This window comes from Typopeltis vanoorti, chromosome 3, assembly GCF_054136105.1.
Source record: "Typopeltis vanoorti isolate ZY-2024b chromosome 3, IOZ_Tvanoo_1.0, whole genome shotgun sequence".
NCBI classification, from domain to species: domain Eukaryota; kingdom Metazoa; phylum Arthropoda; class Arachnida; order Uropygi; family Thelyphonidae; genus Typopeltis; species Typopeltis vanoorti.
In genome coordinates, this window is record NC_143551.1 from 9,791,357 (window position 1) to 9,811,109 (window position 19,753).

Below are 19,753 nucleotides of genomic sequence, written 5' to 3' on the forward strand. Positions count from 1 at the left end.
AGAAATGTTTTACTTGTTCTACAGGTTCTCCATTCAACACAGTTGATATTTTCAATGATTCTGCCAATTTTCATTGTCTTTGTCTTTTTATTGCTGACCTTCATACCATATCTATTACAACAGCTATTCAATTTAGTCAGAGAATCTTGCAGACTTGTAGTGGATTTATTTAGAAGAATAACATCATCCGCATAAAGCAAAGAGCTGACATTAACAACTCCAATTTTGATATCATGTCTAATACCACTTTCCTTCATAATGTGATCCATATAGATAATGAATAACAGAGGGGATAATGTACATCCTTGTCTCACACCAGATTTAACATTAAACCATCTTCCAGTACTTCCTTCAATTCTAACTGCTGACAACTCAAATAAAGACTAAGTATTGCTTGATATAATGCCCCAAAGCTTAAATACAGATCTTTGTTATATTCCCATGCTTTCAAGACTATTTGTCGTAAAGTGAAGATCTGATCCTGACAGCCTCTATTTGGTCTGAATCCATCTTGTTCTTCACCAAGCTTTTCTTCCACCATTCTTCTCAACGTTTCTCAAGAATACTTGCATAGATTTTGCCAGGAACACTCAGTAGTGAAATACCTCTGTAATTCTCATATTCAGTTTTATTTCCCTTTTTATATATGGGTACTATGAGAGCTCTACTCCAATCATCAGGAATTCGTCCCTCTGTCCAGGCTTTCTGAACTATGCAGTGCAGCCACTGTAAGACTCTTATACCACCATACTTCAGCATTTCTGGTTGAATATTATCTACTCCTGCTGCCTTTCCACATTTCAAGCCTTTGATGGCTTTTTCTACTTCAAGTATGGATATGTATTCCTGCCTGCATGCCTGATCAGTGTTTTTTACCAATGTGCAGACATCGCTGCTTGTTTCATTTAGCAGTTTTTCAAAGTAATTACTCCATACTAAAAGGATATTTTTTTCTCCAGTTTTCATGTCACCTTTATCATCTCTAACTCCTTTTACAGCACTCTTTCCTCCATTCCTAAGCTTCTTCAACAACCTCCAGAATATTTTGCCACCTTCTTGATATTTATTTTCTATATTCTTGCCAAAGTCCTCCCATGACTTTTGTTTAGCTAGTTTTACACAGTGTTTAGCTTTCTTACATTTGTCTCTGTATTCTCTAAGAGCACAAGCTGACTTATTTGCCAGGAACTTTTGACATGCTTTCTTCTTTTCCTTCACTGCCTCTTTATCTGAATCTCCAAGGTTTGATTCCTGTTCTCAAACTCTTTCATTTTTTCTTCAATAATCTTTGTGTATTTAAGTCTACAGTTCACATCTGAGAACTGCTAAACTTTTATTCGCTTTAAAACTTTCTTACATGTTATTCTTTTCAATATGAAATTCAATTTTATCCTGCTCAAGACTAAATAGTGATGACTTCCAATTTCAAATCCTCTGTACACTCTGGTGTCCTGCACCAGGGAGAAAACATCACTACTAACAATAACATAGTCAATGAGACTTTTCTTATTCCTAGCCTCTTCTCTCCATGTGAATTTGTGCACATTTTTATGTTGGAACATGGTGTTAGTAATAACCAGTCCATGTCCTGAGCAGAAATCCAACAGATATTTGTCATTATTATTAGCTTTGATTTTTCTCCAAATTTTCTCAAAATATTTTTGTATGTCTCACAATCATTTCCTAATCTGCTATTTAGATCCCCAACAAGGACTAACTTTTTCTTTTTCATTGTGTCAGTTGCTTTTTCTAAAGCCTCAAAAAATTTCTCCACTTCTACCTTAGTAGAATCTTCTGTGAGACCATAGGCACAAATAAGTCTCATTGTCCAGTTCCCCATTCTCTTATTTGCCCACATTACTCTACTTGAGACTGACTGCCATTCAAGAAGATTAGCCTCGTATTTTGTGTTGAATACTATGACTACTCCTTCTTTTCCTTGATTGTCATTTCCTGAATATAACATTTTGTATTTATTGCTCAGAAAGATCTCACCAGTTTTGGTCTTTTTTGTTTCAGTCACCCCTATTATGTCAATCTGGTACTTATCTAATTCCTCAGCTAGCTCCATTTCTTTGCCATTCAGGCTTCTTATGTTGATAGTACCGATCTTTAACTCTGGTGATGGTGAGCTGGGGTTTGTTTTCAGATTTGTTCCAAGCTGACTTTTCGCTGTTCGTCCTGGTTCCCTGGCGAAAACAACGGGGGCCTTGTTTAACCGGGTGATGCCCCAACCGGCATGAAATTTTGTCATGTTGTACTATCATTTTTTATTTTGGTTTAACCAATAAGAATATAATTTGGTCGGCTAAATTCCAAATTGCCAGCCCATCCTCATTCGTTCAGTATCCAAGCAGATACCCAACAGGGTGCACCACGAGATGGTGAGGATTGGACATTAGGTCAGAAGCCCTGGTCGGTAGTCCGCATTCCTTTAAAGGCTATGTGGAGGTCTCCTCTCAGTTAAGTATAGTGAAGTTAGTTAGTTAGTTAGTATAGTTAAGTTAGTTAAGTATATAATTTCTTGATATCTTTAATTTATTTTACTTCACTGGATGTTGCTATAGACCTCGTAATGTGGAGGATTTTGACCAGGAAATGTATAAGAAAATTAGCCAAGGAAATGGGTGATCATTATCGGTTATTTTAATTATGGCAATACAGACTGAGATGAAAAGATAGCAATCAAAAATAAAGAAAATAAGTTTCTTGAGTTTTTGAAGGAAAACTACCTCAGGTAGTATGCAATAGAGGGCACACAAGGATTGAGGATTGGATCATTTCATCAGAGGATGTTATTATAAGTCACGTGTCAAATCTCCCTCCAGTTGGTGAGAGTGACCATGAAGTGATTACTTGGTTGGTTGCCAACCATGTGGGGATTTCTGAAGAAACGGTATAAGTTGAACTACAAGGCTGCTGATTATAAGAAGCTCAGGAAACAGCTTGCAGCTGTAACATGGGATGAGGATTTGGGTGGAAAGGAGATCAATGCTGCCTGAGTGTTATTCAAGAACCATTCACACAAGATGGGTGTTAAATGAATGAGGAGAATAAGGAGAAAAAAGCCATTATGGAAGCCACATGAGAGGAGTGGTAATAATCGATTCCATGAGAAATACAAAGAACAGGCAAGGAGGATGACTCAGTTGATAAGGGTAGCAAAAGTTCAGTATAACCGGCAGTTAGCTAATGAAGCTAATAAAAATACTAGGAAGTTATTTCATTATGTAGCCAGCAAAAATATGAACGATATTTTCTTATTTTCTTATAAGAAAAATAATAAGAAAATAAGAACATTATGATCAGATGACATTGATTGGAGAAAATGGTATAAGAACAACTGCTGTGGAGGTTATTTAAGATATTTACTTGAGATATTTAATGAGCAGTTCAGAAAAGTCTTTTATCATTGTAAATATGACATCATGGAGAGTTTGAGAGCAGTAGATGATGAGAAGAAGAGACTGACTGTGAGTGAGGCAAAGGTGTATGGGGAATTATGGTCTGTTTTAGAGCCACTGCAATTTAATCTGTATGCTAATGATATTATGGAATATTTGAATGGGGATATATGTTGTTTGCAGAAAATGCAAAGTTGGGAAACTATGAGGAGTAGAGGATGTTGTGGCCTTACAAGAAGACTTGAATAGACTGAGTGAATGGGCATGAGGGTGGGAATGCCATTTCAATGTTGTAAAATGTAAGGTTTTAAAATTTAGAAAACAAAGATGGGATGTAGAATTTACTCTGGTGGAGATATATTGCAGAGGTGGAGGAAATAAGAGATCTTGAGATGATGGCGGATAAGGATCTAAAATTTAGAGTACATATTACTGAAATTGTGAGGACAACATAACGAATTCTGACAATGATGCGGAAGACACTGACCTGTAGAAGTAAGGAGATTCTACTTCCATTGTACGAGGGCTGTTCAATAAGTAATAAGACTAATTTTACTGTTGCAAAACCACTCATCACAATATTAATTTCTGTGGAATAAAGAAATGTTGCTGTATGTATTAATAAAAGAAGTTGATAGATGGCATATATGGGCTGATGTGCCAGAGTGTCACGTGACTAAAACGCAAGCTTGTTTCACTGTGCCTACAAACCGCGACCAGTCGTCGAAATGGAAGCATCCTTGGAACAGCGTTATGCGATTAAATTTTGCTTGCTTTTGCAAAAATCGGCATTGGACACTTTTAACATGATATGCGAAGCTTTCCACGATGAAGCAATGTCAAGGGCAAGTGTTTTTCGCTGGCATAAAACTTTCAAGGAAGGAAGGCAAAATGTGGAAGATCTTGAACGTGAGGGAAGACCTTCAACGTCCATCACAGAGACAATGATCAACACAGCAGCGATTACCAATAATTCAGCGATCAAGGAGGATCGCAGAATTACAGTACGCCAGCGGCATATTGTCCTGAATATTTCTGTGGGAAGTGTTCATTCAATCATGGCTCTATATTTGGAACTGAAACGTGTTTGCGCCCGATGGATTCCCAAACTCTTGACACCGGAGCAAATGCAGTTTTGCTCCTGTGTGAAGAGTTTATCACCGGAGTGGATGTGTGCACAGAATGGAAAGAAAGACTGGAACAAGAAGCCGACAACTTCTTAAAACGCATCATTAGAGCAGATGAAGCTTGGTTGTATCACTATGACCCTACAATGAAACAACAAAGCAGTGAATGGAAGCATCTGTCTTAGCCTACCCCCAAGAAAGCAAAAACTGTAAAATCGGCTGGTAAAGTTATGACCATAATGTTTTTTGACTACGAAGGCATTGTTTATCAACACGCTGTAGAACCCGGGAATACTGTAAACGGCTCATACTATGCGGATGTTTTACGGACAATGGTACAGCACATCAAAAGGAAGCATCCATTGCTGAAGAATGGCTTCTTATTGTACCACGATAATGCAAGGCCACATATTGCTGGTGGTGTAGTGGACGTTTTGCAGAAGAACAACACAGATATCCTACCACACCCTCCATACAGTCCTAATTTCGCACCGTGCGATATCTGGCTGTTTCCTCAGCTTAAGAAACCACTAAGAGGCTGCCATTTCGAAAGCAACAAAGCATGCGTAAAAGTTGCGGAGGCGGTTTTGAAAGAACTCTCAAAAAACGGAGTCACATGTGTTTAAGAAGTGGACGCAACGTTGGGACAAATGCATCGCATCTCACGGTAGTTACTTAGAAAAAGACCATGTAAATGATGACAATTAAAGGTAATCTGTTTTCTGTATAAATATAGTCTTATAACTTATTGAACAGCCTCTGTATAAGGCTTTGATTAGGCCACATATGGACTTCTGTGCAGAGATTTGTTCACTTGATTTTCAAAAGGAAAGAGATGTTTGAGAGGTTCCAGAGGCAATTGACCAAAATAGTTTCTGATATCTGAAATGTTGAATAAGAAGAAAGGCTGAGACAATACAATTCGCAGTCTAGTGGATAGGAGGAAGAGGGGTGATATGATAGAGATGTACAAGTTGGTAAGAGGCTGTTATAGGATTAATATTGAAGAGGTTTTTCATAAAATGGTGGGAGACTGGGGAAGAACAAGAGGTCCCTGCTGGAAGTTGTGGGCATGGGAGTCAGAAGCAGGTTTTTTTGCATTAGAGTGTGGTGTCTGCAGAGAATTTGAATGTGCTTAAGGCATAGTATATGATGAGCTGTGTGTGTATATATGACAAAAGGGACCTCCTTGATGAGTCTATGACTTCATAGGGTCTTTGGATAATAATAATAATTTCACCCTCATCTTATTAGTTCTTTGAGCTTCTTTGAGCTCTATAGATACATTCAGATATTGCCTCATTTAAGTGCTTTTTTCAGAGATTCTATTGTATTGCTATTCCCCATTCAGTGAAGGGGATTCAGAGACAAGTGACCAAGCTAGTGGCAGGTCTGTGCTTCCTATGAGGATAAGTTGATTTGTAGGTTGTATAGTTTAGTTGATGGGCAGAAAAGAGGAGAAATGATAAAAACACATAAGTTATTAAAGGAGTTCAATAAGATTGTCACAAAGGAAATTTTTCAATACATGATAAATAGAGAGAGAGAACTAGGAGTAACTCCTGAAAGTTGTGTAATAGTGTAGTTAGTTAAGGTGTGCAGACTAGATTTTTTTGTTGTTGTTGTTGAAGAGTAGTTGAATGAGTGAAATGATTTGCCAAAATTAGTTGTGAGTGCCGAATAAATTCAAGAAGAGGTCTGACAGGTATTGTCTATATAAAGGTTTTTGTGAATACCTACCCACTATAAGTCTTCTGGCTCCATGGAAATACTAATATAATAATAATAATAATAATACTAAAATGACCATCACTATTCATCCACTTTCTTCTACGAATGTAAGAACAAGAGCAGCTGTTGATCAACATCCATTTACTGTCCAGCTTGAACCTAGCAAACCAATTTCTCTTCCATTTCTTTCAATCCTTCTCCCTCATTGTGCTTTCCCTAATGACTACAACTTTTAATGGTTCAAAAAAGCTTGTCAAGAGATGACTTTTTTCCCTCTTTAACATCTTTTCCACATAGGGCACTGATGTGCTTATGATTCAAAACCTTTCCTATGTAGGGTAATTATAATAAAATTAGTACTTTTCCACTATAAGGTATGATACGATTACTGAATCTCAGTCCACTTCACATAACTTTTCAATAATGAAAATATTTATTTATTTTACTATACATTGCTATTTTTCTACCCTCACTTCTCCACTCTGCTTTTCCAAGTGTGGAATTCGACACTGACAACTTGTTTCATATATACATGGATACTTGTATGTGGAAACAGTGGTGATATTATAAATTTTTTAAGATATTTAAATTATACTGACTCTGAGATTTAGGGAGTTATTTTTCCCTACGTTGGAGCAGTGTCAATAAACTCACAATGTGGGTGAGGATAGTTGATGACGATGGTGTGAATCCCCTCCCCATTGTGTCCTACATTATAGCCATTCTCAGAGAGCATATCCTTAAAAAAACTTCAGTCCTTGCTGTAACTGTACCAGATTATAATTATTATTATTATTATTATTATTATTCAGGCCTCCATGGAGTCAAAAGACTCATCGTGGGAGGTCCTTCCTAAGAAACACAAAATCTATCAAGATTCATCGAGGGGAGCCCCCCTCCCCCCCAAGAAACACAAAGTCTATCATACCACTCCTTAAACTCATTGACCATTCTCGCTCTCACCACTCGATCAGGCAATGCATTCCATGGTTCAACCACCCTTCATGCAAAGAAACCACTCCTCACTCTCTTGCTCACAGTTTCCTTTCGTAACTTCCAGGGATGGCCTCTTGTCATCACTCCTTCCAAGTGAAAGAACTCCCCAGTGTCAACCCTGTAACCACCTCTCAACAGTTTAAAAGTCTCAATCATATCACTTCTCCTTCTTTTATCCATCAAACTCTGCAGTCCACATTCCCTCAGCCGATCCTCACAACTATCATTGTACAGTCCTGAAACTATCTTTGTTATCTGCCTATTATAAGCTTCGCATCATCCGCAAACAACTGAATATCCCCTTGCAATCCACTGACAATATCATTGATATAAAGGTTAAACAATATAGGTCCCAGTACTGAGTCCTGTGAGACCCCACTTGTAACTCTCTGCTTCCTTGAAACTGCCCTACCATACACAACTCTCTGATACCTATCAGACAGCCAATCCTGAATCCAGTTGACCAATCTGACATCCAGATCCATGTGGTGCAACTTAAATATCAGCTTATCATGTGGCACCCTGCCAAATGCCTTCGCTGTCTAAGAAAATGGCGGTATATGCCTTTCCCCTCATCTAATGCTCTTGTAACTTTATCATAAAAGGTTAGCATATTGCTAAAAGAAGAAATCTTTTACCATTGGTATTTTACACATTCAGATATCTCTCTGTATTATTCTGCATAAGTACTTCTGCTCTGATGTATTTATGTTGTTGTTTTTTTTTTAAATCAGGTTTTATTTTATTATTTAAAAAAAAAAAAAAATCAGGATATATCTAGAAAGTGAAGTGCACCTTCTTGTTCCAGCTATATTTTAAATCAAATAATTTTTCATAACTTAAAGATTCCAAGAAATTATATTCTTGGTTTCATCCTTTATCCAAGTATAAGCTAACAAAGTTTGCACATGAAGTCACTTCATGACAAGGCAACTCATATATAGAGGCTAATGATTTCACATCAATTGTCTTAGTATCCCATAATGCAATGCACATATCCTTAGAAACATGTATAATGCTATGCATTATGGGAAAGGTCACTATCCAGACTGGTTTCAACCTTTTTTGAGGTCAATAAAAGTCAAAACCGGTCTGGGTAGTGGCCCTTCACATAATGCGCTGCATTATACATGCATGTAAGGATATGGGTGTGGCATTATGGGATATAAGGCAATTGATGTTAAGTCATTAGCCTTTATATATGAGTTGCCCTGTCATTAAGTTACTTCATGTGCAAACTTTGTTTACACTTGGATAAAGGATGAAACCAAGAATATAATTTCTTGGCATGTTTAATTTATAATATAACCAAGTGAAAAAAAACTTTCAAAAATAACTTTTCAGTAAATTGAAATTGAATAAAACTGGGTGATGACTGTTCATAAAGTCTAAAAGTGCAATATACTTTGTTCCCAAATTATTAGATTCATATAGCAGATTTAAAGCACAAGTTTTTACAGTGAATCACTAAGCATGGATTGAAATTCTTCTATAATTTTTTTTTCACTCTAAGAAGAGACAGTTGTACAGTGAACTCATAATAAGACTACACTTTAAAAGACAAGGAAGTGTTTATTTCCAGTAAAATGCTGTGACCTCTAAACAATTAACTAGACCAGGATTTTTTTTTTGAGATTTTGAAATCCTGTAATTTTGAGTAATCTTGATGGGGTGCTTAAGGGTCAAAGCTGTATAACTGAGAGGAGACCTCCACATAGCTTTTAAAGGAATGCAGAGAACCGACCAGGGCTTCTGACCTAATGTTCAATCCTCACCTTCTCGTGATGCACCCTGTTGGGTATCTACCTGGATACTGAAAGAACGAGGATGGGCTGGCAATTTAGGATTTAGCCGACCAAATTGTATTCTTATTGGTTAAACCAAAATACAAATTGATGGTACAACATGACAAAATTTCATGCCAGCTGGGGCGTCGCCCAGTTAAACAAGGCCCCTGTTGTTTTTGCCAGGGAACCAGGACGAACAGCGAAAAGTCAGATACTGGAACAAATCTGAAAACACACTCCAACTTAACATCACCAGAGTTAAAGATCGGTACTATCAACATAAGAAGTCTGAATGGCAAAGAAATGGAGCTAGCTGAGGAATTAGTTAAGTACCAGATCGACATAATAGGGGTGACTGAAACAAAAAAGACAAAAAATGGTGAGATCTTTCTGAGCAATAAATACAAAATGTTATAATCAGGAAATGACAATCAAGGAAAAGAAGGAATAGCCATAGTATTCAATCCAATATACGAATGGAGGAAGTCTCAAGTAGAGTGATGTGGGCAAATAATAGAATGTGAAATTGGACAATGAGACTTATTTGTGCTTATGGTCCCACAGAAGGCTCTACTAAGGTAGAAGTGGAGGAATTTTTTGAGGCTTTAGAGAAAGCAACTGATACAATGAAAAAGGAAAAGTTGGTCCTTGTGGGGGATCTAAGTACCAGAGTAAGAAATGATTGTCAGACATATAAAATTATTTGGGAAAATTTGGAGAAAAGAGCAAAGCTAATAATAATGGCAAATACCTGTTGGATTTCTGCTCAGGACATTTACTAGTTATAACTAACACCATGTTCCAACATAAAAATGTGTACAAATTCACATGGAGAGAAAAGGCAAGGAATAAGAAAAGTCTCACTGACTATGTTATTGTTGATAGTGATTTTTTCTCCCTGGTGCAGGACATAAGAGTGTACAGAGGATCTGAAATTGGAAGTGATCACTATTTAGTCTTGAGCAGGATAAAATGAAATTTCATATTGAAGCGAATAACATGTAAGAAAGTTTTAAAGCGAATAAAAGTTGAGCAGCTCTCAGATGTGAACTGTAGACTAAAATACAAAAAGATTATTGAAGAAAAAATGAAAGAGTTTGAGAACAGAAACCAAATCTATGAGATTCAGTGGCAAGCCTTGAAGAAAACCCTGATTGATTCAGCCAGAGAGGCATGTGGTGAGGTTGTCTGCAAGGATAGAAAAATCAGAACTCCATGGTGGACACAGAAAGTTAAAGAGGCAGTGAAGGAAAACAAGAAAGCATATCAAAAGTTCCTGGCAAATAAGTCAGCTTTTGCTCTTAGAGAATACAGAGACAAATGTAAGAAAGCGAAACATTGTGTAAAACTAGTTAAACAAAAGTCATGAGAGGACTTTGGCAAGAACATAGAAAATAAATATCAAGAAGTGGTAAGATATTCTGGAGGTTGTTGAAGAAGCTTAGAAATGGAGGAAAGAGTGCTGTAAAAGGAGATAGAGATGATGAAGGTGACATGAAAACGGGAGACAAAGATATCAGTCAAGTATGGAGTAATTACTTCGAAAAATTGCTAAATCAAATAAGCAGTGAGAGCACAGTGGTAAAAAACACTGAACAGGCATATAGTCAGGAATACATATCCATACTTGAAGTAGAAAAAGCCATCAAAGGCTTGAAATGGGGAAAGGCAGCAGCAGTAGATGATATTCGACCAGAAATGTGCTCAAGTATGGTGGTATAAAAGTCTTACGGTGGCTGCACTGCATAGCTCAGAAGGCCTGCACAGAGGGACGAATTCCTGATGATTGGAGCCGAGCTCTAATAGTACCCATATATAAAAAGGGAAATAAAACTGAATGTGAGAATTACAGAGGTACACTACTGAGTGTTCAGGGCAAGATTTATGCCAGTATACTTGAGAAACGGTTGAGAAGAACTGTGGAAGAAAAGCTTGGTGAAGAACAAGATGGATTCAGACCAAATAGAGGCTGTCAGGATCAGATCTTCACTTTACTACAAATAGTTGAGAAAGCATGGGAATATAACAAAGATCTGTATTTAAGTTTTGTCGATCTGAAAAAGGCATATGACATGGTGCCAAGAGAGAAGCTATTCAAAACACTAAAGTTATACGGTGTCAATGGGGCATTATATAAAGCAATACGTAGTCTTTATTTGAGTTGTAAATCAGCAGTTAGAATTGAAGGAAGTACAGGAAGATGGTTTAATGTTAAATCTTGTGTGAGACAAGGATGTACATTATCCCCTCTGTTATTCATTATCTATATGGATCACATTATGAAGGAAAGTGGTATTAAACATGATATCAAAATTGGAGATATTAATGTCAGCTCTTTGCTTTATGAGGACGATGTTATACTTCTAAATAAATCCGCTAAAAGTCTGCAAGATTCCCTGACTAAATTGAATAACTGTTGTAATAGAAGGTTAGCATTAAAAAGAAAAAGACAATGAAAATAGGTAGAATCGTTGAAAATTTCAACTGTGTTGTGAACGGAGAACCTGTGGAAGAAGTAAAACATTAAAAACATTTCAGCTACTTAGGCACGATTTTTAGTGAAGGTGGTAAATTAAATATGGAAATAGACAACAGAATTGACTTCCTACCATACAAAGCTGGTATGGTAGGAAGTCAATTGAATAAATTCATATGGAATAAGAGAGAAATTAGTCAGAATACTAAATTAGCTGTATACAAGACAGTGTTCGAACAAGTTTTAACTTATGGGAGCTGGGTCAGAAGTAAAACACTTTACCAAAGACTAGAGACCGCAGATATGAGAGTCCTGAGAAAGATTGGAGGTGTGAACAGATGGCATCAATGGCAATATCGTGTTAAATGCGAGGATATTAGGAAAGAACTTGACATTGTCAGCATCCAGGAATGCATTAGGAGAGCTGATCTTAGATGGAATGGTCACTTAAACAGAATGACCGAAGAAAGATTAGCAAAACAAGTTTTCTCTGCTAGGTTGGCAGGAAAACGATCTAGAGTAAGACTAAGATATAGGTGGATTGATACGGCACAAAGTGCCTTAGACGATAGAAATATAAGATCTGATAATGTTGGAGTCTTGACAAGTAACAGACTGATTTGGAGAAAAATTGTAGATAGGAAGTTAGTAATGATGTAAATTTTTCATGTAGTGCTATCCTATCCTGTACACCCCTTGAGGGTGCATGTCAGGAATTTGATGATGATGTAATCTTGATATGACATCCAAAATAGTAACTTCTGTCTATCTATTGAAATACAGAAAATGAACTAAAATTTGATACATAAGTAGAATGTTTGTTCTATAAATAAAGCATTAAAGCATAAAACCAATAAATTATTTTTTGACATCAGCAGATTAATAAGCTGTCATATTTATTTTGTTCTTGTGTCATATGAAAGTCAATACATACATACATACATCTTCAAGGCCCTCCTTTCCAAATTGGGTTGTGGGGGCAGCAGCTGGAAGAGTAACTTCCAATGGTCACGATCCTTCGTCACCAAGCTCAGGTGTTCTGGTGGGAGTCCCAAACGTTTCCACCCAAGGTTTTGTATATAATCTGTCCAGCGAGTCCATGGTCTTCCGTGGACTCGCTGGATAGATTATTCCATCCTCCCACCCTCTGGCTTGGCAAAGAGGACCTGCTGGGGGAGTCTTTCTTGTAGCATTCTGACCAGGTGCCTGTACCAACGTAACTGTGATCTCTCAACACAGAGAAGTAATGGTTGAGTATTGACGGTTTCCCAAATTGCAGAGCTTCTGACTCTGTCGAGTCTTGTCAGCCCCGCAACCCCTCAAAGGAACCTCATTTCAGCCACTTGGATTCATGTCTGCATTCTTTCAGTCATTACCCAATTCTCATAACCATAGGTGAGGAGGGGGACACAGACTGTATTGAAGATAGCCAGCTTTGCCTTCTGGCTTAACTCCTTCTTCAATACTAGCGAATGGCCAAGCTCCTGCAATATTGCGCTTGTTGAGCCAATCCAAGTATCTAGCTCTACGTCCCACTTTCCATTACTCGTGAATATGGACCCAAGGTATTTAAACTTCTCCACCTGCCTCAGTGGGACTCCACTCACATGTAAAGTGCACTGGGATGGTTGTCTTGAGACCACAAATGTATCAGTTTTGGCGACACTGATTTTCATTCCAGCTTCTGCACAAACAGCTACAAATCTATCCAGGATCTGCTGGAGGTCATCTATGGAAGAGCTGAGCAGAACTAGGTCATCTGCAAAAAGCAGATGTCCAATGTGACATCTTCCAATTCTGACACACTCACTGCCTCTGCTGTGCCTATCAATCCAGTTCATAAATATTATGACAAGGAGGGGTGACAGAACACACCCTTGGCAGAGGCCAATGGAGACCGTGAAAGGTTCAGACTTTGTGCTCTTTACCCTGACACAAAACTGGGCATTCATACAGGGACTTGATGGCAGCTAATAGTTGGCCATCCACTCCATACTCCTGTACTACTTGCCAAAGCTTATCCCAAGGAACCTGGTCATATGCCTTCTCTCCAAGTCCACAAAACATGTGTAGACATTCTTGGCATTTTCCCAAGATTTTTCGAAGACTTGCCTTAAAGTGAAGATTTGGTCAGTTGTGCTTCTACCAGGACAAAAGCCACATTGTTCTTCCTGTAACTTTGACTCAAATACTCCTGCACCTTCTTTCCAAGCGCCTAGCATTTACTTTCCCAGGCAGGCTGAGCAGAGAGATGCCACGATAGTTGCTGCAATTCTTGAAGACTGGTATTATTATGCCTGTCTGCCATTGCTTTGGTGCTCACCCAGATATCCAAGTAGCCTGACACACCCTTGAGTCATCCAAAGAATGCCATCTCGATTTAAGGCTTTTAGCATTTCGGGCCGAATTTCATCATCACCAGCAGCCTTGCCCGATTTTAGTGATTTTATTGCTAAATGGACCTCTTCTGCTGTGAGACTAGTCATCGCCCCAATCTGCACCTCTTGGATGTCCACAACTGCTGGACATCAGTGAAAGTCAATACTGTAAAAAAAATTATTATTATTATTATACAGGAGATTCATTCTTCACACAATACTTATCATATCCCCTCCTTAAACTTATTCACTGAAAAAGAACTCCCAACCACCTCTGGCAACCCAATCACCACTCTCCAAGCAAAGCTAACACATATGTTAAAAGTATTCAAGGACTCTGGAAGCAGCCTGTATATCAAATATATAAATATTGTTTTAATGATAGAACAATTAACACTGATACATCAGTTATCTTTATTAAAAAAAAATGTACTTACTACTCTTTACAAACTTTACTAGTCATTTCATTCCATGTATGTTTAAGTGATTATAAAAAGATCAAACTAACCTTTTCTTTTAGTTGGTCTTGTAATTCTTGGATCCGATTTTTTTCACTTTGCAACTGTTCTTGATTAAGTTGCAGTTGCCACACCACAGAATCCTGAAATTTAAATAAAGCTATAAAGCTATATATATATATATATATATATATAGCACATGTACTATACAATCATAACAATATTCTGTTAATTGTTTAGAACATTTTTTTATGCTAACCCTATCCAAGAAAGGTTGTAAACCTATAATATATTAGTATCTCTTTTCTGTGCATCTTGCTATTACAATATCCATAAATATGTTTGGTGACAGAAAGGCCTGACTGACAGAAGTAACTTGTACTTACAGGGAACTGAATGCACTCCAGGTAGAAGTAAAAGCTGTACTCTATCGTTTTGCTATACTCTATCAGTATAGCAAAAAGGAGCTGATAGGTTCATACATTAATAGGCTTAAATGTGGCTCAAAGATGAAATTTCCTAAGGATAAGAGAAACATGTCCAGAAGTACCTCTAATATAAGGATGGATGTTTTGTGGGAGTCATCTCTTCTTGCAGAAAGAAGATAAAAAGGACTGATGATTCTTTTAATAATCTGTGGGTTGTGCTATTGGAGAGGCAGTTTGCTTAATGGTAGAAATTTCTTTCTTCTGGAAATATTTCCACCATTAAATTCAAATGAAGAACAGACAAGAATATGAGCTCTTAATAGCAGCCATTTAATAATATCATATCTCTGTAATGGATGATGCACAGATGTGTGGTGAGAAAGGCTGTCCGAGGTAAATTGAAATGGATAAGGAACCAACATCATTTCTCTTTTTAAAAAAGCCATCAAGAAAGGAAATAATTCCATTCAATTCCATTTCCAATCTAAATTTAATCCTGCATTCTTGTTGCAAGGCATGGACAATAAGCTGAGTTTCTTGCTCTGTTGAACTGGCTTGGAAAATGGACAGCTTTGTGTAGAACATGTAATGAAACATTTCGTCCTAATGAGGATAATTTCAGTGACTTGCTAAATGCAGATATCTGTGTCAGAAGAGCCAAAGCCATAGTCAGACCAGGGAAAAGAAGACTAGACATTCCAGAGGTCATCCCAACTGGTATCTTTATAGTGTCAAAGGACATGTGGTTAGGTGTAGTTGGAGGGAAGGGAGGTTCCGTGTGAACGGAAGCTTCACAAGTTCGTAATCTTGGCTGCCAAGAGGAAGTGTGACCTCTACAGTGTATCTGGAAGGAGAACTGGTTAAAAAAAAAAAAGAAGGGAATTGGGAAACTGGAGAGGATCGGTAGGTTGAGGTATGATTTGGATTAAGTCATTGTTTATAGCAAAAACTTCCACATCATATCCAGCGTGATCGGTGGTGATGAAAAAGGGGAACAAGTTGGAGGTTTGGACATTAAGGGCACCGAGGAAGACAACTCGCTATTTGGATAGCTAGATTGCAGACGATGAAGCTTCATGGATAGGAAGATAAAGAGGTCAGAGTAGTTTTCAGAATTTGGAGAGCAGCAAATGAATTTTACTGGATGAAACAAGGAAACTTTTGAGCAAAAAAGAAAAAAAGAAAAAGCAGACTCAGTCTCAGTTAAGTCATTCTCTGGCAAGCAATGTCAGATCTCACAAATGCAAAAGGCACCACCCTTGTAGAGAAAAGGAATTGTGTCATTTGGCATTTTAGGTGGACACAGTATGTCGATGTAACTGAAATTTGGGTCTCTCAAGTGTAAGAGGTGTAGTTTGGATGACAACAAGTGGTGGCAAACATCATTTATGTTGGTGTCAATGCCATGAATGTGAGTCAAGTGAATGTGAAAGTGATTTTTAATGTAGAGATTCTGTCATGATTTGTATGTTGTGATTGTTTTTTTGGATTGTTTTTTGAGGGAGATTCATTTTGTAACAATGCCACTGCCAATGGTTGTATGAATTAAATTAAGTGAAATGTAATTCAGGCATCAAAGGTGAACTGTGATTGAAGTAACTGCAATTTGGAGTTGAGAGTTCCAACAAGAGCAGGAGGTGTGGTCTGGATGTCCTGTAAGTGGTGATGAAAATCAAATTTATGATGGTATTTATGGTAAGAACGTTTGTAAAGTGAGGGGCATAAGGGTCAGAGCTGTATAACTGGGAGGAGCTTTTTAAGGAATGCGGACAACTGACTGAGACTTCTGACCTAATGTCCAATCCTCACCTTCTCGTGGGTACCCTGTTAGGTATCTACCTGAATACTGAATGAAAGAGGATGGGCTGGCAATTTGGGATTTAGCAAACCAAACCCTGAGGGCACATATCAGCAATTCGATGAGGAGGTTTGTAAAGTGTATGCAAGAGGTTTTTAAGGGAGGATTCTGGTATAATTTGGAATATTTTGCTTAGTTTGGTTTATTATTATTATTATTATTATTAGGTGACACCTTCAAGGAGTCCAAAGACTCATCGAGGGAGGGAACCTACTCTACAGCTCTCCTTCTCCACTCTCCCTCTCAATCCACCAACTACAGCAACCTGCATCATCAACACCAATGCCATTTATTGCCCACGTCCAGTGGGATTTGAACTCGCAGCCTTTTGGCTGGAAAGCGGATACGCTAACCACTTGGTCAATCAGGCCAGGCCATGGTTTTAAGGGATTAGTCTGAAGCTCCACATTGAAGGGATTTGTTTCATGACTGTCACCAGCAAAGCTATGAATAGGACTTGATGACAGAGAGAGAGAGAGAGAGAATCACTGATGTATAGGATTAAGAGTGTAGTTGATATAACAGCTCTTGGATGTGGTGGCACTGACAGAAAAATATGATTTAAGGAAACCACCCACAATGAACAACCAGAAAAAAAAAACTTTAATCCATTCAAGAAGAGTAAGAGGAATGCCATAAGATAATAATCTGGTAAGAAGTCCACAATGCTAAGCTTCATCAAATGCCTTGGAAATATCAACATGATCACTTTGGTTTCTCTTAACCTTTCCATGGCTTGTGTCCAAAGGTATGTAAAGTCAGCCAGGAGATCTATTATGGAGCAAGAATGGTAGAATCCATATTGGGGATCACTAAGTAATTAGTGATTCTCCAAGAAATGACACAGTTGGCTGTTAAAAAACTTTAGTACTGAAGTCAGGGAAATAAGGAGACAGTTTAGAGTCAACTTTTATCTCTCTCTGTTTTTTAAGAACAGGTTGGATAAAATCTTGCTTCCAAGCTTTTGGATAGATGCTGAGTTATGGTAGTTTGCAGAGGCGATACCAGATATGTGTTAGTTGTGGAACACAAGCTGTTAGTATAACTGGAGGAATACCATTAAGGCCAGGAGATTTGTTATAATCAAGGCTATTGAGTATGTCTTTCTGACAAAGGATCAGAGGAGGCATACTGTGCATAGTTCTTGGAATAATGGGAGAAGAAACAACTGATGCAAAGAAGTTTGCCTTATTTTTAATAGATGTTACTATTGTACTATCAGAAAGAGAGAGACGGAAACATGGAAGGACAGAAGTTGCTGTCCTCACCCTTAGTCTTGGTGAGGGACCAGTATTACTGCCATCTGAACAGGAGATCAACTTGGTGCATTTGATCCATAAACATTTGTCTTGGATATGCTGATGGTTTCTTGCAGTTGTCGCATGCTGTAGCATAGCTGAGTGGGAGGGTGGATGTTTTTGAGATGTGCCATTGGACATGTGCTGAATTTTTGGCTTGGACTATTTGGAGAACAAGGGCTTCTTGGATAAAGGTCAAGAATTCTGAGAGAAATAAGGAATAATGACGCTTATCCCAGCCGAATAATTTCAGTTCTTGCAAGGATTAGGAGAGTAAAGCATTAATCAAACTATGGAAACAAGGCATAGAAATCCTAAAGGTCATCCCTACTAGCATCATTGTAGTGCTACAGGGTACATGGCTGAGAATAACTGAGAGAAGGACAACCTGTAGAAAAGGAAATGAAATGTAAAAGGTTATGGTCAGACTTGCCAAGCAGAGAGCTAACATTAATAGTGTATCTGGATGGAGAACTGGTTAAGAAAAGGTCCAAGGTGTTGGGAGAATGATGAAAATTATCTGAAATTCTGGTGGGTTGCAAGCAATTTGTGTTAAATCATTACTGACAGCAAACAATGCATATTCTCTTACAGTTTGGTCTGTGAAGTTGGAGAAGAGAAGCCAGTCTGAATTATGAACATGAAATCTGTAAGAGAGATTATCTCATGGTAATTAGACTATATGCGATTATTAAAGTAGCAAAAGTAACAATGTGAGGCAAACAAATCTTGAGTCAAACCAAAAAAGCAGATTCCACATCTAATAACCTTTGGAATGGAAATATCAGACCTGAGAAATCTTCAAGTTTCGCCTTTCTTGTGAGAGGCATCATACATGAGACAATGTGGAAAGTTTAGGTGAGGTGTAGTCACAAAGGATGCCAGCTGAGGTTTGGTGAGGAATAACATAAATTTTTGAATGTCTGCAAGTAGCAGTGATGCACATCATTAATGTTAGAAATGAATCTTCAGATGTGGGGATTAATTATTATTATTACGTAATACCTCCAGGGGGTCCAAAGACTCGTCGAGGGAGGGCATCTACTCTACAACTCTCCACCAACCGCAACTACCTTCATCATCTGCACCAATGCCATCTACCGTCGACCACCACCACTAGTAGTATTTTCACAGACAATCACAAACATCCATGCCCATGGTGGGATTCGAAACCGCAGCCTTTTGGCTGGAGAGAGCAGATATGCTAACCACTCAGCCAACCAGGCTGGCATAATTTATTGTTATTATTACGTAACACCTCCAAGGAGTGTAAAGGCTCATTGAGGGGGGAAAACACCTACTCTACAACTCTCTGTCTCCACCACTCACTCCACCAACTACAACGAACCACAACTACCTTTATCATCTACATCAACGCAATCTACTGCCCATTATCACCACACTACTATTTTTTACAGACAACTACAAATATCCATGCCGAAGGCGGGATTCGAACCTGCAGCCTTTTGGCTGGAGAGCGGATACGCTGACCACTCGACCAACCAGGCCGGCCCGAACTTAGTCAAACTTAGTTTTTGTCAAAATTAAGTGGATATTGAATACCACATTATTTCTCAGCCGAATAAGAAACTCAAAGATAGGAAATCTAATCTAAGAGTTTCATGCCATATATAGAAAACTATATAAATAAAGTTCGGCAAGTCCAAGTGTAAGCCAACACCTGGTAGTGCAATGCCAGGGCAACTCGCAGTAAAGGTGGAGCAAGCTCCGATCACTGTCCTTAATATTTTCCCATAATGTAAAACATAGCTCCTAGGAGATGTATTACTGTTCTACATTATGAGAGAAGGT

The 19,753-nt window shown here is 38.1% G+C and overlaps 1 protein-coding gene across 1 annotated transcript in view; it reads right to left on the reverse strand.

Annotated features, from left to right (window-relative positions):
- Positions 1-19,753, reverse strand: part of LOC150107904 (TATA element modulatory factor-like) — a 483,854-nt gene that overhangs the window by 91,591 nt on the left and 372,510 nt on the right. The window contains exon 19 of the mRNA XM_090390537.1: positions 14,408-14,500. Within this exon, the coding sequence (XP_090246663.1) occupies positions 14,408-14,500 (93 nt within the window). The remainder of the gene's footprint in view (positions 1-14,407; positions 14,501-19,753) is intronic.